The 27,666-nt window shown below is 44.7% G+C and overlaps 1 protein-coding gene and 2 long non-coding RNA genes across 5 annotated transcripts; all 3 read left to right on the top strand.

Annotated features, from left to right (window-relative positions):
- The first annotated feature begins 2,214 nt into the window (after window positions 1-2,214).
- On the top strand, window positions 2,215-6,276 carry SH2D1B (SH2 domain containing 1B). The gene is made up of 4 exons (XM_013130685.3): window positions 2,215-2,363; window positions 4,918-4,981; window positions 5,456-5,624; window positions 6,239-6,276. The coding sequence occupies exons 1-4, from the start codon at window positions 2,230-2,232 to the stop codon at window positions 6,274-6,276; spliced, it is 405 nt and encodes a 134-aa protein (XP_012986139.2). The 5' UTR covers window positions 2,215-2,229.
- A 1,121-nt stretch (window positions 6,277-7,397) lies between these two features.
- Window positions 7,398-11,164, top strand: LOC117438797 (uncharacterized). Its single transcript, XR_004551030.1, has 4 exons — window positions 7,398-7,595; window positions 9,071-9,153; window positions 9,667-9,806; window positions 10,868-11,164. It is a non-coding gene; the product is annotated as an uncharacterized lncRNA (long non-coding RNA).
- Window positions 11,165-25,041: 13,877 nt separating this feature from the next.
- Window positions 25,042-27,331, top strand: LOC117438796 (uncharacterized). 3 transcript variants are annotated; one of them, XR_004551029.1, is made up of 4 exons: window positions 25,042-25,193; window positions 25,627-25,736; window positions 26,634-26,743; window positions 26,826-27,331. It is a non-coding gene; the product is annotated as an uncharacterized lncRNA (long non-coding RNA). The 3 variants fall into 3 exon arrangements; XR_004551028.1 differs by having other exon boundaries at window positions 26,832-27,331; XR_004551027.1 differs by having other exon boundaries at window positions 26,634-27,331.
- Window positions 27,332-27,666: the final 335 nt, after the last annotated feature.

Below are 27,666 nucleotides of genomic sequence, written 5' to 3' on the forward strand. Positions count from 1 at the left end.
TCAAACTCTGTCACTGCTACAAACACAGCCAACACCAGAACAAGCTGTGGGTGAAAAACAAGACCAGGCTCACCAACTGTGGTTTCCACCAGGCAGGTTTACAGCAGCTTCCAGGAAAGGGCTCTTTTGCACTGACCAGAAACCCCATCTCCATTCCAGATGCACAGAAGTTATTATGCCATGCAGTATCCCTGCATGGGATAATTCAGTGAGAAAGACTCTGCTCCTAGCTGTCATGTAGGTAACAACCCTGCCAGTTCTATTCAAACAAGAGCCTCCCTTAACATCAGGCAGTCTCCAAGTCTCTATCAGTGAACAGTGACGAGGAAACCCAGTGTTGCTGCCTCTCTCCATCTGCCTGGCCTATAAACTGAAATATACACAGATTTCATTGCAGTTAATACCACCACCTCCTATTTCTGACCGCTGCTCAGGCTCAGCTGAGGGGCAGCCTGGGTATGCAGGTTCCTGAAAGCCAAAAATACTTGCTACATTTGTTAAGCCAGAAATACCTGTTAGGAAATGCTTGCTCAGAGTTAACAGCTAAAACTGGCCCACAGAGATACACTGTTATGTGAACCCAACATACATGGTGTAAAGATTTGATGCTGAGTGGTACAAGTCATGGTGAAGCTCATGGCACAGCTTTGTGGTGGTTGAAAGGGATATTTCCCACAGCCTTCCATGTATTTACACAGCGTCCATCAACAGGTATGCCAGGCTGCAGTCTGCAAGTCCTGCTTTGTCTTTGCCAGAGCCTTGTGCTTTCGCCCTGAACTATCCCATAGTGCCAGAGCAAAGCATATATATGTAAATATATGTATGCACACAAGCCACAGTGTGGAGTTCCTGTGCCTGGCCACCGAATCATGTTTGTGGTTTACTGACCAGACCATATTTACAGCCCCTTTCTTGTTTCTCCATCCATTGTCTTGCTCCTTGTTCTGTTTCTTCCAGTCCTCCCAGTTGTTGCTCCTGCTGCTCCAGACAGAATCCTCTCTTCATGCTTTGCTTGCCACTGGCATGTTTTCACCCTGCTTCCCCATGTTTGATGCCCTTTGCCTGGGTCTCTGTATCATCTCAAACCTCACCATATCTTTCCCAGAGCTAGTTCCAAGTTGCTGAAGAGCATTGATGAAACAGAAACCTGCTGACTTAAGGACTGGTGCCAACACTGCAGCTGCCATTGGCAGGAAAAGGAAAAGGCCTGGCAAAACCAAACCTGGTGTTGCCTGAGGAGGAAGGGGGTCAGGGCTATGGATGGTGACTGCTGCAGAAAGGAGCCCCTAACCCCATTTCTGCTCAAGCACTTTCTCCCTCTCTAGGATTTTTTGCCATCAGAGAAGCACTCTACTGAGCAGTCAGTGGGCAGAATGTTGCTGCTCTTTTCCTTTAGGTACCTTCTTGTTTCAGATCAGCAAGATCTACTGAAATTACTGTCCTGTTTCAGCAGCTGCCTAATGAGATCTTTAGGGATAATTGTGAAGAACATGTAGTCATTACCTTCCTGAAAGAGGAATTTGAAGTTGTTTCCTATCTGCATTACTGCCAAGTAATCTGAGGATTCTCTCTCTGCTGCCATTCGTGCCCTCTGAACCACTGCTTTCCCCACATCTTTGTGCCCTCTTTCCATTTGCTTTCCCTCACAAACACTGCTCAGCCTGCTCCTTGCCTCCTGCTTCTCCAGGTGTGTGCACTCCTCCCCTGGTCCATGGCTTCCATCAGGGAAATCACAACATACCTGGGAAAACACATTCCATGGAGCTGGGCAGCATTTCCTCCATCAGGGAGCAGCAGTTGTACACGTGGCTGTATCCTGTCCTTGCTGCCTTTGAGCCACTTTAAACCTAAAAGCTAACTTAAAAATATAAATCTACTTCTTAAAAGTATACTTCTGTGTCAACTTCACTATTGCATAGGTTAGAAATGGGATACACAACTCAAACATCTGCTGATATGTGACAAAAGACTCTTCCCTTCTCGTGCAGACTGTGACCAGTGCACACAAACCATTTCCCATTTCCTGCCTTCGGTGCATTCGTGACCTGTAAGCTCAGGCCAGTAACTGGTCAGTGATAATGATACAGATGAACTCATGTATGTACTTCACACCTCAAATGTTGGTTGCCTGCAACCAGCTGCTTTTAGAGTAAGGCTTCTTTTAATGCCAGGCTTCTGACTTTGTCTGGAATTGCTTTGGAAGGCAAGAGACCTTGTTTTCCTTTCACCATGGAGTTCCCATTTTTTCATGGAAAGCTAACAAAAAGAACCTGTGAAGAACTGCTGAGCAAGAAGGGAAAGAATGGCAGCTACTTAGTACGAGAGAGTGAAAGCATAGAGGGAGTCTTGTGTCTCTGTGTTTTGTAAGTACTCTAAAATACTGTTTTTTTCATGACTTTTCAGATAGATCCAAAGACAAGTGTTCACTTTCTCTAACATTAATAGTTCCTATCTTGTATTAGGAGAGTATATGCTTCAAGGGAATTTTATCTGATGTAAGAGCACAAGCTGAGACAGAAAGCTATAATGCCCTGTTCAAACTCATATGACAGGTCCATGAACAAGATGGGCATAGAAAATACATACCTACTTCTAGTCCCTAACTTTAATCAGTACAATTCAAATGTTGTTATTCCCTTTTCCCACAGGGAATAGCACTTTGATTTCCCTTTCAAGAAGCTTTTTTTACACTATTGATACATAATTGATCTGTTCCTAATGTGTTACATGTTTATAAATCAGACTGAGTGGTTTTGTTGTCTGATCCTATGAGGTTTTACACTCTTTGTGAGGGTTTGTTTGAGTATGACATGAAAAATTGATACCATCACATCTAATTAATTCAAGAAGATGAGAAAATGTTTTCTCAAGAATCAGAAACACATTTCTTTTGAAACCAATCTAAGGAGAAGGGAAAATGTGAGAGAGGGAAATGGAATACTGTGGGGTTGGTGGGCAGAAGAAATGAGGTCCATGAAATGACAGAATAAGGAGAAATGACAAGCTGGGGTCAAACAGAGCCTTTGGGAGGGCGCTGTGGGAACGGGCTTTCAATATGGTGTAGAAGCAGACAACGTAGGGGGTGCAGAGAGGGCAAGGAGCATTGGAGGGAAAGGACACACATCCCCTGCCAAAAGGGACAAATGGGAATCCTGGCACAGAGGAAAATTTACAGTATTAGTCCCTGCCATGGGAAGATGGCTGTTGAGGTCTCATGCAGTAGGGACAGATGAGGAAGTGAAGGCTACTTAGGTGTGTGCGATGAGTTACAACAGAGGGCACATCTACAGAGTATATTGTGGGCAGATGCAAGCTGACATACAGCTTAAGCCTGGTGCCATGAGTAAAAAGAACTTGGTTTCAGATACTTTCCCCCCCCCTTATTTGTGATGTATATTTCTTTGCAACTTTACTGCCTTTTTTGATCATGGGCATGATCTCCAGTTCACTTTCTGAATAGCTGCCACTGACACATTTGATAAAGCTTTTTATTTCTGGTAACAAAACATATCCACAGCCATCAGTAGCCTGAGTCTTCCAACACCTGCATGTTATTAATAAGTAAAACCCAGGGAAATGCAAAGGAAGAGTAATTTTCCTACAAGTAGGACTTGTGCAGTCATGTTCTGGATGCTGGTGACTGAAGGCCGTTTTCTGCTATCATCTCTTCAAGAATTCAACAGCCTTCTTGTGATAAACCTGTAAAATGAAGTCTAGGGAGGTATCACACAATGGAAGGTAAGAAGGTAGATGAAAGGATGGGATAGCTGTGGAATAAAATTGCTCTTATATAAAGGCCTGGGTTAGATTTAGTTTGTAAGTTCCTCAAAGCCTCTGGTAAGAGTAACTTTATATTTCAAGATATGAAATATTCTCTCATTTTGTAAACTCTAGGCTCCCTTTGGTTTTGCTTTTCTGTCTCATTCAATTTTACTGCAAACTTCTCATGTCTTTAATACTACCTGCTGTTTGCAGACATTTCCAGTATCAGCTTGGTTAACAATGTGGTGTCCCTTCCTTCCACCACAGTATCTATTTCAGCAGCAGAGGTGAGAGACTCAGCCCACTGTTAAGTTCCTAATATCATGCATGCTCTTTAGTGTATGACCAGTATCATATACATCTGCAGTTATACTGTAGTCAAATCAAACATATTCTAGGTTGAAGGAGCCTGGCATGTGATCACATCTGGAATACATGAAGGATCAGACAGCTGAAGGGGTTACTGTGTGGGGCAGCATGAGCGAAATACCAGTTTGAACTTATAGTGCCACAATTACCTGAGGGCTCCCACAAGGAAAGCAGGTTACATGAAAAACATTCTGCAGCTTCACTCGTGTGCATTCCACAGCACCCTCCTCACCTATTCTCTTCCTCAGAGAAATGCCAGCAGATCTTATGTGAAAGGTAAACTGCAAGTCCCCTACAGAATCATTTGTTACCATTACTTGAAGTAATATGGTTTTCTTTCTTCCTTCATCTCTCCCCCCCATCCTTCTCAACTTCTTTCAGTATGACAGAAGATAGTCACAGTCTGCCAGAGCATCACTCCACACCAGTGTGCTTGTTTCCATACAGCATTGCAGTCTTGTGTTATATCCCACATCAGTATCTTGTCCTTGTTCTCAGCTGTCTTTTGAGAGGTGACCACTTCTCTTGTGGATGTGGTACTTAGTTGGAAGCCAGCCTATTTTCCCCTAGGGTATGACTTCAGGGAAAGAAGAGCACCTTGCTTTTGGTTTTGTAGCTGATTACATCTCTGTTATAGCTCTTATGTCTTTATGGTATTGCAGTTTTCTTTCAGATACAAGCAAAACCAAAAGCTGGCTGCCAGGATAAGCTGTAGCAGACTAAGCAAGTTGCAGCGGTCTAACTGTTGATAAAAAGCATAATGTATACAACAATGCTTTTTCACAGATTTGAGAAGTGCGTCTACACTTACCGTATCTTCAGGTCACAGCAAGGGTATTTTACAATACAGGTGAGTAACTCTTCTGTTGTCTGTAAAGATTGCACTAAATGGAATTTTACTTGATTTAAAGAATCAGTATACATGAACACATTACCCTGGCAAGTCTTCCAAGTTTGTTTTCTTCTCTACCCAATTCCTGACTTTTTAATATTATGCTCATTATTACATATGAGTTTAGAAGTAGAATTCCCTTACAACTGAAGTGGATCTGTTACTTGTTGACCAGTTGCCTTCTGATTTGACCATTTCCTTTTGATAGCATTAAAGAAAAGTCTATCACTTTTGTTTCTTGCTCCTGTTCCTATTTAGCTTTTGCTATTTGAAAACGCTGCCATTGCACCCAGCATCTTATACGGATTCGGAATATTGCAGTGATCTTTTTGATTTAGAGAGACCTATCTGTAATTCTGTGTGATGCTGAGGCTCCTGAAGGGATGACCACAGATAATGCTGCTCATTACTTGCTTTATTTTCCCTGTGCAGACTTCTAAAGGTTCGCCAGAGAAGATCTTCAGAACATTAAAGGATCTCATATACAATTATGAAAAGCCAAATCAAGGCCTAGTAATAAACCTTCGCTACCCAGTGAAGAAACTAGAGGCCTCACACAGAAGCCAGAGGTTCAAGTCAGGAAAGGATGGAGTTTATGATGGTGAGAAATGTAGTTCTGCCTTATTTGTTGTTGGTTTTTTGGGTTTGGTTGGTTTGGGGGGGGGGTTTATTTAAGCCTTCCGGTATCTGAAGGGGGCTTATAAGGATGCTGGGGAGGGACTCTTCGTTAGGGACTGCAGTGACAGGACAAGGGGCACTGGGTTCAAACTTAAATAGGGGAGGTTTAGATTGGATATAAGGAAGAAGTTGTTTAATGTGAAGGTGCTGAGGCACTGGAATGGGTTGTCCATGGAAGTTGTGAATGCTCCATCCCTGGCAGTGTTCAAGGCCACGTTGGACAGAGCCTTGGGTGCTATGGTTTAGTGTGAGGTGTCCCTGCCCATGGCAGGGGGTTGGAACATGATGATCTTAAGGTCCTTTCCAACCCTGACTATTCTGTGATTCCAGGGTTCTAAGATGATTCCATTGAGAGGTTTGCAGTGAATAGCTGCAAAGTGTCCTCTGAGACCAGCTTTCATGGACAGAGAAGTTCAACACCCTTCCTTCTCACATTCCCTGGAAACCATTTATTCCCAGCTTAGAGGGGATCCCTGGTTACCCTCATCCCAAGGTCCCATTTGCCATCACAACCTCTTCCATTTCACTGCTTTACAGAGATCCATGAGAGCGACTACATCACAGTCTTTCCTTGATGGACCTGCAAGCCGGAACTTCTGGAAGCTTGCAAGGGATCAGCTGGGGAGAGCTGCGGGCTGGGCACTCTCCACTGTGGATCCACACTTCTCGAGTTCATCTCCTCCTTTTGCAGACCATCGGTGCAGGCATTCTCCAGCAGGTCTAATACAACCTAGTTTTGTTCAGCAATACAAGAGTTAGTAAGAGACACATGTTGGGGAAGGGTATGTGTGTGCATGTACATGTACTTTGGCTTTTTAGTTAGCAAACTGTCCAAGATGTCAGCTGCCAAAGTGAACAATCCATCAGGAAGCGGCACTATACATGCAATAAGGAACTGTGCATAAAGCAGAAGTGGTACGTGTGGATAAAAATGCATACACACCAATTATTCCATCAGCAGCATATTATGCTTACAACCCTCTCACCTCTGTTATTTTGTGTGTGATTCATGTTACCCCATTGTTGGACAAGTAGTCAGCATTTCAGCTAAGTGTTGGGGAATCCTGGTGTTATCCTGTAGTTTGGAATAAACACCAATAAAACCAGAAGCCTCTGGGAAAATCCCTTGGTCCTCCTATGTCGTCATTTAACCCCAATAAGGGCCCAAACCTGCTTCCGCTTAACTCTTGAAACCAGATGAAATGATTGTGGGCAGAACCCACTCTGTATGCGTGCTACTATGGTGAGCCCATCACAATCAGCATACAAGTCTCAACACTATTAAAAGGCCATTCAGAAACTTCAGAACTCTCAAATGATGCTGTAGACCGTCTGGAGGGGGCGCTGGGAGGATAGAAGAATGTCTCCTTCACAGGTTGACCACCCGAGAAGGAGAAACAACGATTGCTACTGCTGACCCCAGGACACCAGGTTAAATCCATGCCACAAAGAACTAACCAACGCCATCAACCAGTCTGAAGTGCTTCTAACGCGGACGAACGGAGCTGGATTGCAGCAGCACCGACATTTTACACACCCGTCGGTCCGAGCCCATCGGTTTGGTTACCGGTACCGGACCCGTGAGGATCCTCCCACCCTCCTCAAGCCCCGCCCACGTGCCCCGTGCGGCTCCGCCCCCCGAAGCAAGATGGCGGCCGCGGTCCCCTCCCGTCCTGCCCCGCGGGACCGGGGCCCCTCCCGTTCCGTGGGCGGTGCCATCAAGATGGCGGCGGCAGCGGGAGATCCGAGTTGTGTTCTCCGTTAGCGCTGCTTGGAGCGGGGCTGCGGCGCCATGGATGCCTCCGGCTGCATGAAGTCCCTGCTCCGGGCAGCCAGGCAGTATCGGGCTGCCCCGACGGCTGCCAACGCGGCGCTGCTGCAGCGCAGCCTGGAGGTGAGGGGAGCGGAGCGGCCGGGAACATGGCGGTGGCCGTGCTGCCGCCTGGGGTATGGGGGCTGCGGGTCTGTGCTCGGGGCCCGGCCTCGGCTGTCTCCGTCTCGCCGTCACCGACTGGGGGAGGCGTCGGACAGAGGAGACGTTTCAGTGTTGAGCAGTGTTTGTGGACCAGTGCTGTGCTCTTTATAGCGGTGTGGGGTGGGTTTGTTTGTGTCAGTGTGCTTGCATGTGCATCAGCTGAGCGTGTAACGGGCCCTATGAGTGACTTGTCTCCTCCTCCATCCCCTGTTTCTGACCCTGAGGATCATTTATTTTCACCCCTTGTAACTGGGGTTTGCTGGTTTAATAGAACGTGTAATCAGAAGTGTTTGTTGCTCAGGGGAGGCCTGTCCGTCTGCCAGACCTCCAGGTAGGCACACTCGGTATGGTGAGAGACGGGCACACTGAGCTGCTTGATCTGCAAGGGACCTTTGTCAATTGGAAACATTTTCATACCGATGCCTAAGTTTGCTACTGAATAAACTTGGACACTTAATTTCAGCGGTGCAATTGTGCAGCTCAGTGTCATTGGGAAGATATTCTGGTGCCAGCTGCCCCTTTTTAAAGGCAGGCTGGGGGAGCAGTTGTTACAGAGATACTCTTGAGCTGTCATGAATAAAATGTAGTCCATGGAAATGAGCTCTGTACCTCTCTTGCTACAGGCTGCAGCTTAGGAAGTGATAGATGGGAAGTGGATGAACAAGTAAACAAGAGGGACAGAAGATGCCATTTAGGCAAAGGAAGCGGCAGATAGGGTATGCCTTGGAAATTAGGCTAACTTGTAATGGAAAAGGTAGGTTAGCTTCACAGGTAACAGCTGTAATGCTGATACATGACAGTACCTGTATATTAAATTATTGTGGAAACTAAGTGTTATCCTATCTAATGAAGACTGAAGCAGCTCTCTATGGATTTTGGGGATATCTTATGAAATCATTGGGGTTGCCTAATATTGTGTGACAGTCTGGAGTATGGTATTGGAAAATCTTTATTCATAGATGTGCTTGCATGAAACGGGCTTTATTAATGGTATTGTTGACTCAGGAGCATACCGAGAGGTGAAAACCCAGCATCCTTCATCACCAGTGTGCAGTGTATTTTGACTTGGTTTGAATGACAATTTCAGTTCTGTCATTGTATTTTGGGTGCTTTGTGGCTGCAATCAAAAGCAACAGTTTCTGGCACTTAAGCTCCAGACTGTAACTTTTTCAGTGGTTTTACTGTGTCTGCCTGATCAGAGAAAGGAAATGACTGTTTTATGGGGGGAGAGGGAATAAAATCTGTCTGTGCTCACACTCTGCAGATTCATAGGTCTGATTTGAAGCTCCTGACAGGAACTGGAAACGATACAAAAATCATTCTGGCTTCTGAGGATGGAGAAATGGCAGCAGATCTCCTTTTAATCGTTACAATTCCTTTCTCTGCAATTTTAGGATTGGTGCCCAGTTGAGGGAAACCGAAGATCAGAGGAAAGAATTACAGCAACAGCTATGGGATAGAGATGGCAAAATAGCGAGTAAGTAACTTACCTAAACGTCCCTGAGCCTAGAGAACTAATGAGATTAACTGGATGTTGTTGTTATGGGCCCTGGGTAAGCAGCTATATCTTACTAAGTAACTTGTAACTCTTAGGCCAGGAATAGGTAATTTAACAGTTGAATGAAATGAATACAGATTTCTCTGTTTGAGAAAGGACACATCAGCTTGATTTCCTAGGCTACATGGAATTCACTGAATGCCTGCACAGCGTCATATTCCCCTTCGGGATCTCTTTACAGCATGTCCATTGAAACTGTTTTCTGTAGGGACTGCAAATTCTCCAAGATCTTGATTTAACTCTTTGCAAATATGACCGGACGCAGTTACTGCAGCTTAGCAGGAGGTGGCGCTATCCGGTAATACAATGATTAGCAGCTACCTTGCATCTAAATAGGAGAAACAACCCCCCCCAGACCCTTGTTCCCCAGGCAATGCAGTGTGTCTTTTCTAAGTTGGGCAGCCCATCTTTTAACGTGTTCCTTTTCTTCAGCTTTGCAACAGGAAATAAAAGTTCTGGAAGACAAACTGAAAGCACAGCAGAAAGAACAAAAAGATACGGAGCAAACTATAGATATTCTTAGAAAGGAATTAAGTAAAACGGAGCAAGCACGGAAAGAACTGAGTATCAAGGTAAGGCATTACTTGCACCTGCATTCTGGAGACCAGAATTCTAGATGTCTGTTTAACTGACAGAGTTGGTAAACCTGTATTTTGGTGGTAAAGTAGCTAAAGAAAGAGCAGCCTATATAGGAGACAGGAAGAAATTCTCTCAGCTTTAATTTTATACCTTTTGAATAGATGAGCTTGAATTTAAGAGCAAAGAAGGCAGGGTCAGGTTCTGAGGAGGCTGTATGAGGCACAGTGTGTGGCTGCGGGATATGTTTGGAGGCAAGGAAAGAAACCCAAAACCAACCTGTAGAACAGTGTTAACAGAAGGTACCGCATTCCTCCTAAGCGGTTTTGACTCCTGTAAAATGTGGATTAGCTGACTTTCTGCATTAAGGTACATAGGCTACATACGTACACAGCAAAATGCATCTGATGGTTTTTGATCTTTGAAATTGTAATACCTAATTTTGTCTGTAAGAAAAACTGTGTCCTTTTGTCAAAACAGAGACGGGTTTGGCTCTACCAAGTTAACAAAAGAGCATTTAAAACAAGCAACACGAAATCCCTCAAACTTCACTGCAGCCTCTATGCCCTTGCCTGTAGGTGAGGCTCCCTGTAAACTCACAAGGCAGAGATTCATTGTCATGCAAACCGATCGGTGAATGCAAAGCATGCGGTCTGGCAAACACATTTGCCATATTTCCATTCCCTGGCAGCAAAGGCTGATCTCTGCAGGCAGTCTGCATGTAGCAGATATTTCCCTTGTTCTTGGTAAATGTTTGCTGGTGTGGGGCTTGAAATGACATGTGGATGGCTTCACGGTGAACACTTGCGGTGCTGAAATGGGACAATGATATGGGAATTGGTGGTTTCCTGTGGTATCATTTTGTGGCTGTCTCTGTAATCCTTCACATGCACCAAACATAGAGCTGAGAGATTTCCAGAAGGAGCTTGTAAGTTTAAAACTACTTTATAATTCCCTTGCTCAAACTGACCACCAGCAGGCGCTCGGCTCCCACCGCATTGTGTGTGCTTAGCAGTGGATGGCAGAGCAAAGGATAACGTTGTGTTTGTTCCCGCAGGCATCTTCTCTGGAAGTTCAGAAATCCCAGTTGGAAGGACGCTTGGAAGAAAAGGAAGCACTTGTGAAACTGCAGAAGGAGGAACTGAGCAAACATTCCGCCATGATTGCAATGATTCACAGTCTGAGCAGTGGCAAGTTAAGTGTAGAAACAGTGAACCTCAGTTTATAGGGCTTTGTGTCTAAGACTCTAGTACTTTATGTGCGAGTATACGTGAAGATGTTTAAACCTGAGGAGAGCACACGGTCTGACTTGACAAAAAGAGCCAAACTAAAAATAGCTTTAGTATCAATTGAGCTGGTGACTAACCTTTCTTAAATGTATATAGGGAAATGAAAGCAAAATAGGAGTCACTGCCAACTTTTTTCCCCTGTATATTCTTGTATTGGCTTCCTGGCAAGGAGCATGCCTCAGAGGTGAAGCCCTTCCATAGCCTTGTTTATTTCAGCTCTTCCGAATATCATTATTTGTGCAGCTTTGCTTTCTGATGTTTAAGCTAGAAACATAAAAATAAAATGGATTTTCAATTGGAACATGTTGTGTTGAAAGCTGTGTTTGTCAGTGTATTGCTGCAAGTGCTTCATGCAGTAAATACAGAACCATAGAATAGTTAGGGTTGGAAAGTACCTTAAGATAATCGAGTTCCAACCCCCCTGCCATGGCCAGGGACACCACCAGGGATGGAGCATTCACAACTTCCCTGGGCAACCCATTCCAGTGCCTCAGCACCCTCACAGTAAAGAATTTCTTCCTTATATCCAGTCTAAACCTGTGCTGTTTAAGCTTGAACCTGTTACCCCTTGTCCTATCACTACAGTCCCTAATGAAGAGTCCCTGCCCACCATCCTTATAGCCCACCCCTTCAGATACTGGAAGCTGCTATGAGGTCTCCATGCAGCCTTCTCTTCTCCAGGCTGAACAGCCCCAACTTTCTCAGCCTGTCTTCATACAGGAGGTGCTCCAGCCCCTGATAATCCTCATGGCCTCCTCTGGACTTGTTCTAACAGTTCCATGTCCTTTTTATGTTGAGGACACCAGAACTGCACACAATGCTCCAAGTGAGGTCTCACGAGAGCACAGCAGAGGGGCAGGATCACCTCCTTCAACTGGTGGTCACGCTTCCTGCAGCCCAGGATACAGTTGCTTTCTGGGCTGTGAGCACACACTGCAGCCGGCTCATGTTCAGTTTCTCATTGACCAACACCTCCAAGTCCTTCTCTGCAGGGCTGCTCTGAATCTCTTCTCTGCCCAACCTGTAGCTGTGCCTGGGATGGGCATGAGGGCAGGGGGGGGAGAGGGGAGAGGACATGGGAGGGATGTGAGGGGATTGGGGCGTGAGTGGAGGCGAGGGAGGGAGTGAATGGGGGAGCAGAGGGGGGGGTTCCATGGGAGGGATGAGGACAACATCAAGGTTTGTGTTCAGATGGTTGCGAATGTGGCGCAGTCATTGGCATGGCTGCTTTGTGTTGATCTCATAGGAGGGAAACCTTCTCATTCTTCTGGTTTGGTACCCTAAAGATCACACAGTCTGGCTCTGTGAAGGGTTTGTGAGAGCATCCGCAGCCTTGTCCCTGTGCGGTTGTTCCCAAAAGAGCATCTGTCTGTGCTTCGCCAAACCTGCGTTTAAATGTAAGTGTTGACAGCTTGGCATTCATTTCTGTTGGAGAGCATCAGAAAGCCTCAATTTTCTTTTGACTGGGACCATAATGAAGAATAGGGAATAAAACAGTGGTTCATAACTGACATCTCTGGAGTGTGAGCCTGCATCACAGTGCAAGGATGGAGAAGTTGAAGGCTAAAGGTCTTTCACAGCCACAATCAAGAGGTGACAGCAATGAGCTGACAATTCTAATGAACTAATAAATGACCAAAGTAATGTTTGCAGCTGGAGGAGGCAGAAAATGTTTTGGCAGCTGGGGCTGGAGCAGTGCAGGAGGCTGTTCACATAAATGAAGGAGTACAGATGCTCAGAGACCCCTGTGTGTAGCAATGAAAGCAAATGGAAGCAAGCTCTTCAGACTCCTCTTTTCCTAGAGGAGGGAAGGTTTGCATTCATTGGGGTGAACTGCCATCAAAGCGCAGAGCTCCTCAGGAGGGATGCTGCTGGCCTAATCCTGTTCTTCCCAAGTCTGCCAGTTGTCAGGAGACCGATGCAGACACCCCAGTGCTGGTGCCCAGTGCTACTGAAGATGCTTTATGGTATCTTTCTCACCTCCAGCTGCCTCTGCAGAAGTAAGAGCACAATCACTCAGGCATCCTGTTTTCTATCTGCCAGCCCTGCTACAGGTGTCTCGGATGCTCTGGGATGTCAAAGATGCTACTTGGTGCCTATGTTTAAGAACTGAATCAATCTAAACCTGGTATAGCTGAGATGCTTATTCTCTCAGAAGAGTGGGAATAGTTCCCTTTCCAATTTAGAGGGAAAGATAAAAGTAGATGAACAGTTACCAAGACAGGTTGGCTGGTTTACAAGAGACTGCTACGTTCAACAGATGGGAAAACACTGCCAGGTCTGGATTAAAAGCCAGATCTAAACAACAGAGTATTTGCTTTTCTACAGGCTGAAGCGTGAGACTCACTCAGGTCTCCAGCTATAGCTTCACACCCAGAAGTTACAGAGATGACTTAGTGCTGCATGTTTAACGCTTCTGACATTAAAAGTGGTGGTGAGACACTGTGGCAGGGGTGGGACTGGAGGAGCTCTAAGGTCCCTTCCACCCCAAAGCAGTCTCTGATTCTATGATACATACCTTGAAATCTGAAATGAGACTTCAGCTTGCACTTCATTGTGTCTGTGACTGTAACCATGTTGTACTACTCATCTCATTCAGGTGGTTCTTCAGGAAATCTGCACTGAACCAAAGGTGAGTGTGTAATGGGATGCAAATGGTGGCTGCGGGGACAGAATTGTTGTGGGGTCTTTAAAAGAAAGAAGCAAAACCCTGTAAGGGATGTATTATAGACAAAGCTCCTAAAAAGCAGAGCTTGCTTCACCTACTGTGCTCTAAAGCATGGGCTGTTTCTTGTTTCAATGGAGTGTGCTACTCCTGATGTGTACCAATGTAAATAGACATTGGAAAAGCCACTGTTACTGTCTCCATAGGGATAAGAACAATCACCTACTGGATAGCAAGAGGAAGAAACTGTCCTTTTCAGATGAATTCAGGTGGCCTGTGGGGTGGTTGGGTTGGGTTTAGTTTCCTTGGTGCTGATACAGGTCACACCCTAAGGGATTGATTGTTCTGTCCTATGGAAAACAGGGTTCTGAATCCTTGTCCCCTAGCACTGAGCTTCAGACCAACTCCTGATTAATCTGTAGCCCAATCCTACACATGAACTTAATTATCAGGTAAACACAAAGCTCTTCCCTCCCTAATTAAAAGCTTCCCGTCTGTTTTGATTTTTGTCTGGGCCCTGAAATGAAGCTTCTTGATTTGTCTTCTGAATGATACAAAGATGGAAAGGGCAGCAGGGAAACAGTGGGAAAGGCAAGTCCATAAGGGGCAGAAGGGAAAGTAAGGAAAATCTGTGTGTAGTAAATCTTACTAGTGTATAAAAATGGAGAGGAGGAAAAACCCCAACGAACCTCCCAGACCTACACAGATGTAAGCAGGCTACTCCAGATGTGATCTCATTGATGCCTGGTGTGTGATTCAGACACAGAGCAGATTTCCCCATTAACACAGCTGCCTGTTTATCTTGGAGCTTGCCCAGAAACCAGCTGTGGGACAATCCAGCCATCCTTATCTAGGAATGACATGTGCAGTGGGTAAGGTGCAAATGAAATCAACAGAGTATCACAAATGGGAAGGCTTTGGAGCTGTGCTGGTTCCTTGGACACTTACATCCCATTGCTTTGCACTTCCCTGTGGTTGCATTTGTCTTTGCTATTCCTCTGTGCTGCATTCTTATGTAGCTGACGGAGTTACTGCTTGTGGCCTTTCTCCTCCTTGCTCTGTCCTACTCCTCCTGTTGCAGTTCTTCTGCCCCTTTCTCCTCCCTTGGCCTTTCTTCTACTCTCCTTCTTCTGCACTTGACTCCTTCTACACTGCTGTCCCTTTGTCCTTTCTCAGCCCTTGTTCTGCTCTTCTCATGCATCTTTCTTCAGTCCTTTGTCCTCTTGTTGCTCTTTTCCTGCCTCTGGAGTTCTTCTCCCCCCCTTTTGCTACCTCTGAGATGCTTTTCAGAGTAGCTTGAAAACCCATCCCTTGCAGACTGCTAGGGCAAATCACAGCTACAATAAGCTACAATAAGCAGCACCCGGAGCTACTGAGGCTTATTTCTCTGAGCATAAGAAACAGTTTAGCGAAGCAGGCTGCTTCCAAGCACCAGGAGCCAGAGGAAGCCTTAGTAGGAGACTAAGTCTGTACTGCAATGTACATATAAATAACGGCTCAAAGAGCACAAAAGCAGCACAAGAACCAACTACCAGGTGGAACATTGGGCTCTCACGGCAACAAACCTACAAGCAGAAGATGCAGCAGCTCCGAATCCCAGCGTTCCCGCAGAGCTCCAGCAGAGTGGCCGCAGGCTCCGTGCCTTGGGGGGTCTGTAATAGACAGGCAGGTTTCGGCTCCCGGACCCCTCTTATAGGGGAGGGGGCTCTGGGAGCGTGAGCTCCCATTGGCTGCTCGTAAATGAGCCCCCACACAAATGCTCCTGGGAAGTGCGGTCGGGAGTCATTCGAGAGCAGTCCTCGCATCAATAGGTACCGGGTTCGGAGCTCCGCGGCTTGGATCGGCTCAGCTCTTCAGCAGCAGCAGCAGGAACAGCAACATCATCCGCTCTCTCGGAAGGAGGAGCTGGGGACGCTTCAGGACGAGCTGCAGTTCTGCTTCGGTCTCTGGTAGGATCCAATGTTTTATGATTCTTTAGGGGTCCCAGGACTTTCCAGCTCGATGTTGCGGCAGGGCTGCGCAGCGGTGGCTGTCGGATTCCGGATCGGCTTTTGCTAGCGGCAGTGGATGTTTGCTGGTTTTTGCTTCTCCCAGATGTCGTTTTCCCACTGAAGACTTAAAAGAAGTTTCTGCAAATACATACAGGAATTTTTCTTTTATATTTGCTGCAGAGAAATGTACTCGGAGATCAATGTGATGAGAGAAAAGCCATTTATTACAAAGCATTTGTCTGTTTTATACTGTTGTCTGCATGTCTTTACAATAGTTTGGGGTCTTATAATTGGATATATATGCAATAACTTTATTAAGAGAATACTTACTTGTGTTAAGATTGGATACATTATGTTTAGATTGATACATATTTGCTGTGTTAAGGTTGCATACATATTTGATTAGCTCGTGTTAAGATTGGATACATATTTGATTGCTGTAGTTAAGATGGGTTACATATTCAATAGCTTGTTATATTAGGGGATCCATATGCAAGGTAGCACTGAGCAACTAGTATACAGTTGGTTAAACTAAGTGTATGCGGAACCGAGCCTTTAGAAGTTGCTAGCAGTTCACTGTTGTGTCTTGGCCCATACCAGTTTCTTATCTAGCTTGCACTGTAAGTGTTACTTTTGCTTCTTCCCCCATGGCTTTTTCCATCTTCAGTTCATGTCAAGCTCCATGTAGGCACTTGCTGAGTGGGGAACGTGGCCTTTCTTTGCTACAAAACCATCCATGTATAACTTTACTGAAAATAGTACATCTAATGGTAATAACTTGTGAACTGAGCTTTCCAGACCTGGTATTTCCATTAGATGATAAGACAATTAGTTTTCTTCCCCTGCAGAAGCTTTCTAGCATCTTTCCTTCAATTTCACGTCATTCAGACCCCTGAGCATCTAGTAGCTTTTTCCTTTCCTAAACATGTGTCCTTTCTTCAGGTGGGCAGTGAAAGCAGACAGGTTGTGTTGGTTCCTATTTGATGTCCTACTGTTCTTAAGAACTTGCTGGTATGAAAAAGTTATGTGATCCAAATGCATTTTAATCAGCTTATAAAAGAAGCTTTCTAAGAGGCTCTTCATTGCAAAACAATTTGTCCTGTCCCACTTAAACCAACCCAAAAGCCCCAGACCCTTACATTTCTTCTTCTGCTCTTTGTTATTTGAGTTTCCCTTAAATACAGCTACAGTTTTGTTCTCCTTATGCTTGTGGTTCAGCAGCCAGCCCCACAGTCTGCATGTGCTGGTGTATGTCATCAACCCTAGATGCTCACAGCAGGTTTCTGATGCTTTGCTTGTCAGTGAATGGTGATAAGACCTCTCTTACTTGAGATTTTGAGTATCTGTGTGGTAGGCATTAGGTTGGAGTCAGTTGTCTGGCACTTGTTTAAGGGACTGGAGAGAAACAGTGATTTGCAAATGCCTACCTTAGGATGAAACAGATGACATTTCACAACTCTTCTCTCTGTTGCTCTCTAATTGGAGCCTAAAGAAGTAGTTTGAATGTAGATTTCTGCATTGTAGACATCTAAAAAGTGATGTGAAAGGAATCCTGCTGTGCTGTGGAGGTGCTGAGAGCAGGGGAGATAGAATCTGTTTCTTCTGTTGTCAGAAAAGCAATCTCCATCCCTTATTTCTGGCATGGTTCCACAGGCTTTCCAAGTCAGGTGACTCAGAATTCCTCATCAGTTGGATGTGTGAGGGGCAGCAATGCCTCCTTATGCATTGGGGTTGATGGTCTTGTGCAGGTGTTTAACCTTCAGCTGGAAGGCCAGAAACACTGGTGGCTCTATAAACCAATGGTGCCTTTAGCTAGGGAGTATAATGTTGAATCAGAAGACAGGATTGGGAATCCCATGCATGAGTTCATACTGAAGTTATTATAATTGGATTATTGTATGTGGCCTGGGTTGTGGTTGCCAGAAAAGTAGGCACATGTAGAATGGTCTGTTTGTTGAAGGCAGTATTCTGAATGATGGTGGTTGTGAAGTTGAGGGGAGGGTTGGTGCACAAAAGGCCATGAGCACAAGAGATTTGGGTGCCAGTTGTCTGACCTATCCTTTATCAAAGGCTTCATTTGCTGTAGTATTTAAGCAATGGACTCCTTGGTTATTTGTGGGAATTGTCAGTGTTCTCCAAGTTGGGCATCCTGACTCCTGGATCACGTTGTGGAGTTGTGTGCATGAAAACCCCTAGCCTTGTATATGGTTATGAAACATGTTAATGCTTTTACATGCTGTCTGTAATCCATCAGGCTGATCCTTCTATGCACTGACACTTACTGCTTTACCAAGAGTTGTCACTGTTCTGGTGAATCAGTTTTAAGTATTTACTCTTGGCTGTTAAACAAAAGCATTAATAAACCCCAGATTAGTTTTATGTGTTAGTTTGGTTTGGTTTTCTTCTTTTCTCTTTCCTAAACCCCAAACCAGTTATGACTGTTCTTGTTATTTGGAATGAAAAGAGCATTTCATGAGTGATTAATGAATGCAGCCCATTGGTCAGGCAAGGCATCTGATACTTGTCCCATTCTGCTCTATGTGCTTGGCTTTCGAGCATGGTCTTGATCCTGCAGACAGCAGCAGTCATTTAGAAGCTTCTTTAGTTTCTGTGCCTTGTGGCTTGTGTGTAGGACCTCTCTCTGCAAGGTCTCTGCTCTTCCCATTGTTCAGTCCTGCCTTTGGCTGTAGGTAGTTCCTGTATGACACATTTGATGTGATACTGACATCATGAGCTGTGTAGTTTGACAGGTGGGAATGTTTGCAGTTGTCCTGACCTATTGAGTGATGCAAAACCTAGTAAATTACAAGTGCTTGTTTAATTTTGGGAACATTTTGGGCTGGACTTCAATGCCTTTGATGTTTATGGAGTAATGATGCTTGTCACAAGCGGTTTTGCTGGCATTAATGGGGTGACAGCGCTTGCTTCTGGAAAGGGCTTATGAATGATATAAGGTGGTTTTTATGGTTATTGTGTTTGATGTTGTGCAGTTCTCATGACCCATTTGTGCTGTCATGTTCTCATTGTTTGTCTGGAGCTGTCTCTGACAGGGATGCTCTCAGGTTCCCTGCCCAAGCATCTTGCTAGAACATTTCTGTTCTTGTTTTGTGTTCCTGCTGCAGTCTGCCTTCCTTGGGCAGTGTAGAACAAATAGACCATTTAGAGAGTGTACTGGTGGTGTTCTCACATCCACCAAATCCTGGTAGGTGATAGAGAGCCCAGCATGCTGCTTTGTGTATAAGGTTCTAGAAGGCTGTGGTAGTGACTGGTTTGTTAACTGATAGAATGTGTTCATGTGTCCTTTCTTCAGGTGGGTACTGAAAGCAGACAGGTTGTGTTGGTTCCTATTTGCTGTCCTACTGTTCTTAAGAACTTGCTGGTATGAAGAAGTTGTGTGATCCAAATGCATTTTAAATCCGCTTATAAAAGAAGCATTCTAAGAGTTACTTCATTGGAAAACAAGAATTTGTCCTGTCCCACTTAAACCAACCAAAAAGCCCCAGACCCTTACATTTCTTCTTTTGCTCTTTGTTATTGGAGTTTCCCTTAAATACAGCTACAGTTTTGTTCTCCTTATGCTTGCTGTTCAGCCTCCAGCCCCACAGTCTGCATGTGCTGGTGTATGTCATCAACCCTAGATGCTCACAGCAGGTTTCTGATGCTTTGCTTGTCAGTGAATGGTGATAAGACCTCTCTGACCTGAGATTTTGAGTATCTGTGTGGTAGGCATTAGGTTGGAGTCAGTTGTCTGGGCCTTGTTTAAGGGACTGGAGAGAAACAGTGATTTGCAAATGCCTACCTTAGGATGAAACAGATGACATTTCACAACTCTTCTCTCTGTTGCTCTCTAATTGGAGCCTAAATAAGTAGTTCAGATGTAGATTTCTGCATTGTAGACATCTATAAAGTAATGTGAAAGGAATCCTGCTGTGCTGTGGAGGTGCTGAGAGCAGGGGAGATAGAATCTGTTCCTTCTGTTGTCAGAAAAGCAATCTCCATCCCTTATTTCTGGCATGGTTCCACAGGCTTTCCAAGTCAGGTGACTCAGAATTCCTCATCAGTTGGATGTGTGAGGGGCAGCAATGCCTCCTTATGCATTGGGGTTGATGGTCTTGTGCAGGTGTTTAACCTTCAGCTGGAAGGCCAGAAACACTGGCGGCTCTATAAGCCAATGGTGCCTTTAGCTAGGGAGTATAATGTTGAATCAGAAGACAGGATTGGGAATCCCATGCATGAGTTCATACTGAAGTTGTTATAATTGGATTATTGTATGTGGCCTGGGTTGTGGTTGCCAGAAAAGTAGGCACATGTAAAATGGTCTGTTTGTTGAAGGCAGTATTCTGAATGATGGTGGTTGTGAAGTTGAGGGGAGGGTTGGTGCACAAAAGGCCATGAGCACAAGAGATTTGGGTGCCAGTTGTCTGACCTGTCCTTTTTCAAAGGCTTCATTTGCTGTAGTATTTAAGCAATGGACTCCTTGGTTATTTGTGGGAATTGTCAGTGTTCTCCAAGTTGGGCATCCTGACTCCTGGATCACGTCTGTGGAGTTGTGTGCATGAAAACCCCTAGCCTTGTATATGGTTATGAAACATGTTAATGCTGTTACATGCTGTCTGTAATCCATCAGGTTAATCCTTCTATGCACTGAGACTTGCTGCTTTACCAAGAGTTGTCACTGTTCTGCTAAATCAGTTTTAAATATTTACCATTGGCTGTTAAACAAAAGCATGAACTAAACCCCAGATTAATTTTATGTGTTAGTTGGGTTTGGTTTTTTCTTTTCTCTTTCCTAAACCCCAAACCAGTTATGACTGTTCTTGTTATTTGGAATAAAAAGAGCATTTCATGAAGCTTGATGAATGCAGCCCATTGGTCAGCAAGGCATCTGATCCTTGTCCCATTCTGCTCTGTGTGCTTGGCTTTTGAGGCATGGTGTTGATCCTGCAGACAGCACCAGTCACTTAGAAGCTTCATTAGTTTCTGTGCCTTGTGGCCTGTGTGTAGGACCTCTCTCTGCAAGGTCTCTGCTCTTCCCATTGTTCAGTCCTGCCTTTGGCTCTAGGTAGTTCCTGTGTGACACATTTGATGTGATAGTGACATCATGAGCTGTGTAGTTTGACAGCTGGGAATGTTTGCAATTGTCCTGACCTATTGAGTGATGCAAAACCTAGTAAATTACAAGTGCTTGTTTAATTTTGGGAACATTTTGGGCTGGACTTCAATGCCTTTGATTTTTATGGAGTAATGATGTTTGTCACAAGCTATTTTGCTGGCATTAATGGGGTGACAGTGCTTGCTTCTGGAAAGGGCTTATGAATGATATAAGGTGGTTTTTTTATGGTTATTCTGTTTGATGTTGTGCAGTTCTCATGACCCATTTGTGCTGTCATGTTCTCATTGTTTGTCTGGAGCTGTCTATGACAGGGATGCTCTCAGGTTCCCTGCCCAAGCATCTTGCTAGAACATTTCTGTTCTTGTTTTGTGTTCCTGCTGCAGTCTGCCTTCCTTGGGCAGTGTAGAGCAAATAGACCATTTAGAGAGTGTACTGGTGGTGTTCTCCCTTCTGACCAAACCCTGGTAGGCGATAGAGAGCCAAGCATGCTGCTTTGTGTATGAGGTCCTAGCAGGCTGTGGCAGTGCCTGGTTTGTTAACTGATGTCAAGCACAGCTTACTTGACAGGAGGTGATCTCTCCTTTTTCTGTATGGTTTTCCATTTTGATTTCCTGGTACTTCTCCCTTGTTCTCCCCTTCTTCCTTCAGTTAAGAGATAAGGTAGCCAAGTGATCAGATCTGCATTGTCTCTTGTCCCATGCTCTGTCCTCCCCCAGCCTGGCTCTTGCCACCTGGAATCTGAAGATCCAGGTTATTTTAATGGCAGTGTTGTGATTACTGGCTCATGTGAATGGTGGTGATGAGACTGTCCAGTAGACAATAAGATCAATAAGAGCTGGACTTTGCAGTGAAGACTGCTTGGAAAAATGGTGATCCCCAGTTGTTAGTGGTAGGCATAGGGAGCTGCAGCAGGAAATAACTGCTTTTGCAGACTAGTTTGTCACCGCTCTGGTAGATGTTCATGGCTCTTGGTGTTCCCCTGTGTGACCCTTCCTTGGGTTTACTTTCTTGCTGAGGATGTGCAACATAGCAAATGAAGAGAGTTAAAAATACTGTTAGTTGGATAGTGTAGTCCCAGTACTGGTAAGGAAGGCAGTTTATTAAAGAGAGACAGGTTTGCTTCAGAGCAAGTAGATCATACAAAGCTGATGTGTGATGCTTGTGAGAAAGGGGAAAGGAAACTTGATCTTGCCAAGTGCTGTGAAGCCTCATATTCTAAAGAGGCCTTTCAGTGAGAACTCAGGTAGCATTCATTTGTAATGTATTTGTGTTACAGTTCCCTGGGCTCTAAGTAGGTGATGGGACTGAATTTAGGGAATGGTAAAATTAAAATGGAATCAGATTTCACCTCTATTACTATATGAATTTTGACTGTGCTACCCAACTACATAAATGCTTATAGGAGAAGCCAAAAATAAACTGATTTTTGCTTCTTGGAGGCAATTTTGAGTTTTTTGTGCTTTTCTCTTATGTTGACTTCCCCTAGTCTAAATTTTTATCAGTGTGGAGATTTAATTGAGATAGGTGAGAAGAAAGATGGGTGGGAGGAAGGTTATACCTGTTCAAGTGCTTTAACTGGAAGTTTCAGACAGCAGTATTGTAACAGATTAACATCTTAATAGAATATTTGGCTTTCCTTGTGGCATATTGACCTTTTGGTGTGATTACCAAATTTACTTTGTATTGCTCCTCTGCTAACCCATTGTATTGTCAGCATGTATATATTGAGATGTGTTGTCAGCATGTATATACTGAGATGTATTGTTCATCTCAGCTGCTTGTCTCCTCTATGCAGCTCAGTTGGGGTATGCTTGTTCAATCCTGGTACAAGCTTGCTTCCTATTTTCAGACTGGTGTATAGTAAATGTTGACAGTAAATTGGACAGTTTAAGGTATTGGACTTCTGGCTTAAGAGTGTTTCTATGTTATTAGTTTCTATTAGTTTCAGTGTTATTAAAGAGTACAGTGGCAGATCTCTTACTTTGTGACTTTAAAGAACAGCTGTTGTCAGTCTGTCTGCTCAGGGACTATTGTCTCTATTTTGACCACATTTAGGTTTGACCAAGTGCCCTGAATCAGTTCATTTTCTGGCAGCCAGGTGACTTGCTGTACTTCCCAAGAGGGACTATTCACTGAGCTGACACTCCTCCTGGGATCTCCTATTCTACACACGTGACCATCAGTACCTACCAAAACAAGTAAGTGTTCTTTAGCCTTTTTTTAGTATGGCTTTTCTGAAATGGTTTTCTGCCAGGTAATGTGTGTGCATAGTACAGACCTGAAATCAGTGCTTCTGAAATGTCCTGTTTCTTAAAATGAAAACTCCCTTATAATGAGCTCTGCTTAGCTCCATTGTTTTTTAATTTGGTATTTGATGATTTACCAGAGGCAGACTTTAATGTGGCAGGTGATGTTAAACCTGCAAACTCAACTGGTGCGCTTAAAAACCAAGCAGCCCTCTAAAGAAGCATCCAGAGATCAGTGCTGGAATTGGAGAGTGCTGAGAGAGGGCAAGAGCAGAGAGTGAAGTATGTGCTGGAGAACAGGCCCTGCTCTGCTCCTTGCCCTAGTTGTGTGGAGCCTGCTGACAGCTGTGGATACTGGGAATTTGCCCCAGTTGTTTGCATGTTAAACCGGTCTCTGAGGATGCGGTGGGGAGAGAGGCCACATGTGGACAGGGGAGCACTTTTGTATGAGCGGCTCATCCTCTTCCTGATGAGCTTGTCTCAAGCTTGGCAGAGAGTGCAGACAGTAGTTCTCCCTCCCCTCTTCTTGTTCCTTTTTGCAATTGGAGGACAGAAGCACAAGATTTCAAAGGCCTTCTTTTGTTGTTGCTGTTTAAAGTATGTAGGCTAACAGTAGGGATTTAACACAAGGCACCTACAGGGTGCCTGTTAAGGATCACTGAAATAGCTGTAGAAGAATGTTAGGGGTCTTGTTTCTGGGGTCACAATTAAGTCTGTAGTAAAGATAAAAGCTGATTTAAGGATGTGATAACCCTGAGTGCATTACTTCCTCCAATAGAAGTGTGTGGAAAGTATGGTAAATGACAAAATGTCACACACTTAATTGTGTGCAGTGAGGCCGTATGCGTGTGCAGTTGGATAATAATGTTTTCTTCATTCACAGAGGTCGGCTTTAAGCTCAACCCACCGGTGGATGGCAAGTTCCTGAATGAGAACAAACCGGACCTTTGTCAAGCCAGTCCCTTCCCTCTGTGCCACTGACCTGGAGCTAGTGAGAATGCACATACAGTTCAGAGTGAGTTATTGCGTGGGGCTGCAGAGTGGTAATGGAAGGGCTAGAAGCATGAAGCAGATTTGGGATTGGAGCTCTGTGTTTCCAGCTTTGACATCAGTTTTCTGTTTTATTTCAGTGCAACTATTTTAGTCATTATAATTATTATTATTCTTTTTATTAATTCCTGTCCTTCAGCTCTTGTGGTCTCTTATGGGATGCACTTCCTGGCCTTGTGTTTGATACAGCAAGAGAAGATGTGGCACTGCGGACGAGCATACGGAGGAAGCTGCTTATGCTAAGTAGGTGGAACTAGAGGGAATAACAGTGCATCCATTTGGAACTTCAGCTCTGTGGCAAGCGTGTATCTTGTTGATCTGCTTTGAAAGCTCAGGGCAAAGGCACTACCTTGTCCAGCAGCACAATCACTTCTTTTGAAGTCATTGACTCTTCAGAGGTTTGCTCTATCTGAAGCATTGTCTGCTTTTTTGCACTGCCTTCCTTTGGTATCACAGTGTCCTTGGATAGGTTGCTTCCTTATAAATGTAATGGTGTTTGCTTTGGTTGCTTCCTTATAAATGTAATGGTGTTTGCTTTGGTTGCTTCCTTATAAATGTAATGGTGTTTGCTTTGGAACAGTCAGACAAGCTTAGCTCCTGTTGGGCCAAGCTTTTGCATGTTTAGAAGCCAGCTAAGCTGTAAATTGTTCTGTGATCTCATTGCAGGAGTCCGGTTGTGTTGCCGGTCAGCACACAGGAAGAACAGGTCCCTTTTTCAGCTACACCAGCAAGTCTTCGGGCACAGCAGGGAGCTGTGGAGCAGGAGGAAATGAACATGGGATTTGGTGTGTGAATAGCTCATGGGGAATGGGTAGAAGAAAAGGTTGTGTTGGGAGTAAATGTTGACCTCTGCAAAGCTGAGGAATGTCCAGGTTTTTGCTGCGATACTGAACCTCTTTCTCTTTAGGCTAATCTGTTTAGCTTGAATCCATGTGGGTAACTATGTGCATGTTTAGCAGGTGGATGGAGCTGATTGAAGGAGAAAGCTGAGCAGCCCTGGATACTGAGCTCTGATTGGTGAGTCTAGAGGTTAGTACTGTTTACGAAGCTCATGTTTACAACTTGTTTGTTATTGTAGGTGTAAAATATTTTGTATGTGTAAAATATTTTGTAATCTTGTATTTGTAAAACCACAGTGGGAAACTACAGCCTTGGCAGAGACCATTCTGTGCACGAAAACATGGGAAATTCCAGAGGCCTGAGAAGACAATTGACCTTGGATATGCCAGCCAAGAATCTTCCTACATGACAGTAACAAGGCTTAGGGTATCAGGATCACTCACTACGTGGCCTTGGCTCTTGAAGAATTCCACAAATCCCCTTCTTGGTTTTGAGGGATCCAGATACCCTTTACAGCTTCTTCTGTTAGCAGTTCTCGTCCCAACTGAACTGCTCCTCCAAGTCCTGGATTTACCCCCAGGTTACAAACTGCTCTAATGCTTTTCCTTTTCCCACTCCTCAGCTCCAGTGTCCATCCAGGCCATTCCACCGGGGGAGCACTGGGATCCGAATTGGAGGGCAGCTCATCTGAACATGGGGACCAAACTTGTTTCAGAAGTGGCTCACCCTGCTGTAAGTGGCTACAAAATGGTTTTTGCTTTAACTCTTTCTTGCCTGAAATGTTAAACTGCTACTGATGACAACTTCTACATGAACCTGACAACAAAAAGTATCCAGAACAGCATCTGCCTCAACACACACAGAGGGGATCCCACCTCACCCAACTACAATATGGGAACCACAGAACCCAGACCATCATTATCCCAGCTCTGCAGCCATCTGACTTCCGCAGCGCCAGGACAGCGTCGATTCCAGCCGGCTCCTACCCCCTCATTCCCGATCGGACTTCGAGCCCTCCGGGAAGGTCACCGGTCTGCAGGTCCCCGTTCGGACGCCGCTCGTCGACGCAGGAGTCACGGACAACGCAGAGACCATCAATGGGATCAAGCAATGGCCAGAGTTTATTTAATACAGTGCTCTTCTTATACCCTTACAGCCTTATGTAACAGCCTTGGATAGTGAGCTCTAATTGGTTAGTGTGGAGGTTACTACTGTTTACAGAGCTAATGTTTTAACTTGTTTGTTATTGTATTTGTAAAACTGTATTTGTATGTTTTGTATTATTGTATTTGTAAAACCACAGTAGGGAACTACAGCCTTGGCAGAGATCATTCTGTGCACGAGAACATGGGAAATTACAGAGGCCTGACAAGACAATTGACCTTGGTTATTCCTGCCAGAAATGTCCTTACATGACAGCAACAAGGCTGAGGGTATTGGGATTGCTCACTACGTGGCCTTGGCTCTTGAAGAATTCCACAAATCCCCTTCTTGGTTTTGAGGGATCCAGATACTCTTTACAGCTTCTTCTGTTAGCAGTTCTCGTCCCAACTGAACTGCTCCTCCAAGTCTTGTGTTTACCCCCAGGTTACAAACTGCTCTAATGCTTTTCTTTTTCCTACTCCTCAGCTCCAGTGTCCATCCAGGCCATTCCACCGGGGGAGCACTGGGATCTGAATTGGAGGGCAGTTCATCTGAACATGGGGACCAAACTTGTTTCAGAAGTGGCTCACCCTGCTGTAAGTGGCTACAAAATGGTTTTTGCTTTAACTCTTTCTTGCCTGAAATGTTGCCGGCTCCTACCCCCTTGTTCCCTATCAGAGTTAGAGCCCTCCGGGAAGGTCACCGGTCTGCAGGTCCCCGTTCGGACGCCGCTCGTCGACGCAGGAGTCACAGAGAACGTGGAGACCATCAACGGGATCAAGCAATGGCCAGAGTTTATTAGATACAGTGCTCTTCTTATACCCTTACAGCCTTATGTAACAGCCTTGGATGGGAGGGACTACTGATTTCTGTACTTGTATGGCTTGTTTCTGTACCCCTATGATATTTTCCTCCCTGAATATAACTTGTTATAATTGTTGTCTGAATAAAAAAGAGAGGGTTGAGTTGGATGGGATGGACCATTGATTTTGTACTGGTTGTTTTTGTACCCCTATGATGTTTTCTTCCCTGGCTGTAAGTTGTTATAATTGTCTGAACTGAAAAAGGAGAGGGTTGGGGTGGATGGGACTGACTATTGATCTTGTATTGGTTGTTTCTGTACCCCTATGATGTTTTCCTCCCTGACTAAAACTTGCTATAATTGTTGGCTGAACTGAAAAAGGAGAGGGTGGGGGTGGATGAGACGGAGTATTCATCTTGTACTTGTATGGGTTGTTTTTGTATCTATATGATGTTTTCCTCCCTGACTATATCTTGTTTTTTATAGTTGTCTTAACTAGAAAAGGAGAGGGTGAGGGTGGATGGGACAGACTATTGATCTTGTATTGGTTGTTTCTGTACCCTTCTGATGTTTCCCTCCCTGACTATAACTTGTTATAATTGTGTCTGAAATGAAAAAGGAGAGGGTGAGGGTGGATGTGATGGACTATTGATCCTGTACTTGTATTGGTTGTTTCTGTACCCCTATTATGTTTTCCTCGCTGACTATAACTTGTTA

Source organism: Melopsittacus undulatus, unplaced genomic scaffold (assembly GCF_012275295.1).
Source record: "Melopsittacus undulatus isolate bMelUnd1 unplaced genomic scaffold, bMelUnd1.mat.Z mat_scaffold_614_arrow_ctg1, whole genome shotgun sequence".
Lineage (NCBI taxonomy): Eukaryota > Metazoa > Chordata > Aves > Psittaciformes > Psittaculidae > Melopsittacus > Melopsittacus undulatus.

Bases quoted from the DNA above. Each gene is read 5' to 3' on its own strand.
- SH2D1B (XM_013130685.3), top strand. From the start codon at position 2,230: ATGGAGTTCCCATTTTTTCATGGAAAGCTAACAAAAAGAACCTGTGAA. The intron at 4,982-5,455 runs GTGAGTAACTCT...TTCCCTGTGCAG, and splicing joins AAGGGTATTTTACAATACAG to ACTTCTAAAGGTTCGCCAGA. The intron at 5,625-6,238 runs GTGAGAAATGTA...ACTGCTTTACAG, and splicing joins AAAGGATGGAGTTTATGATG to AGATCCATGAGAGCGACTAC.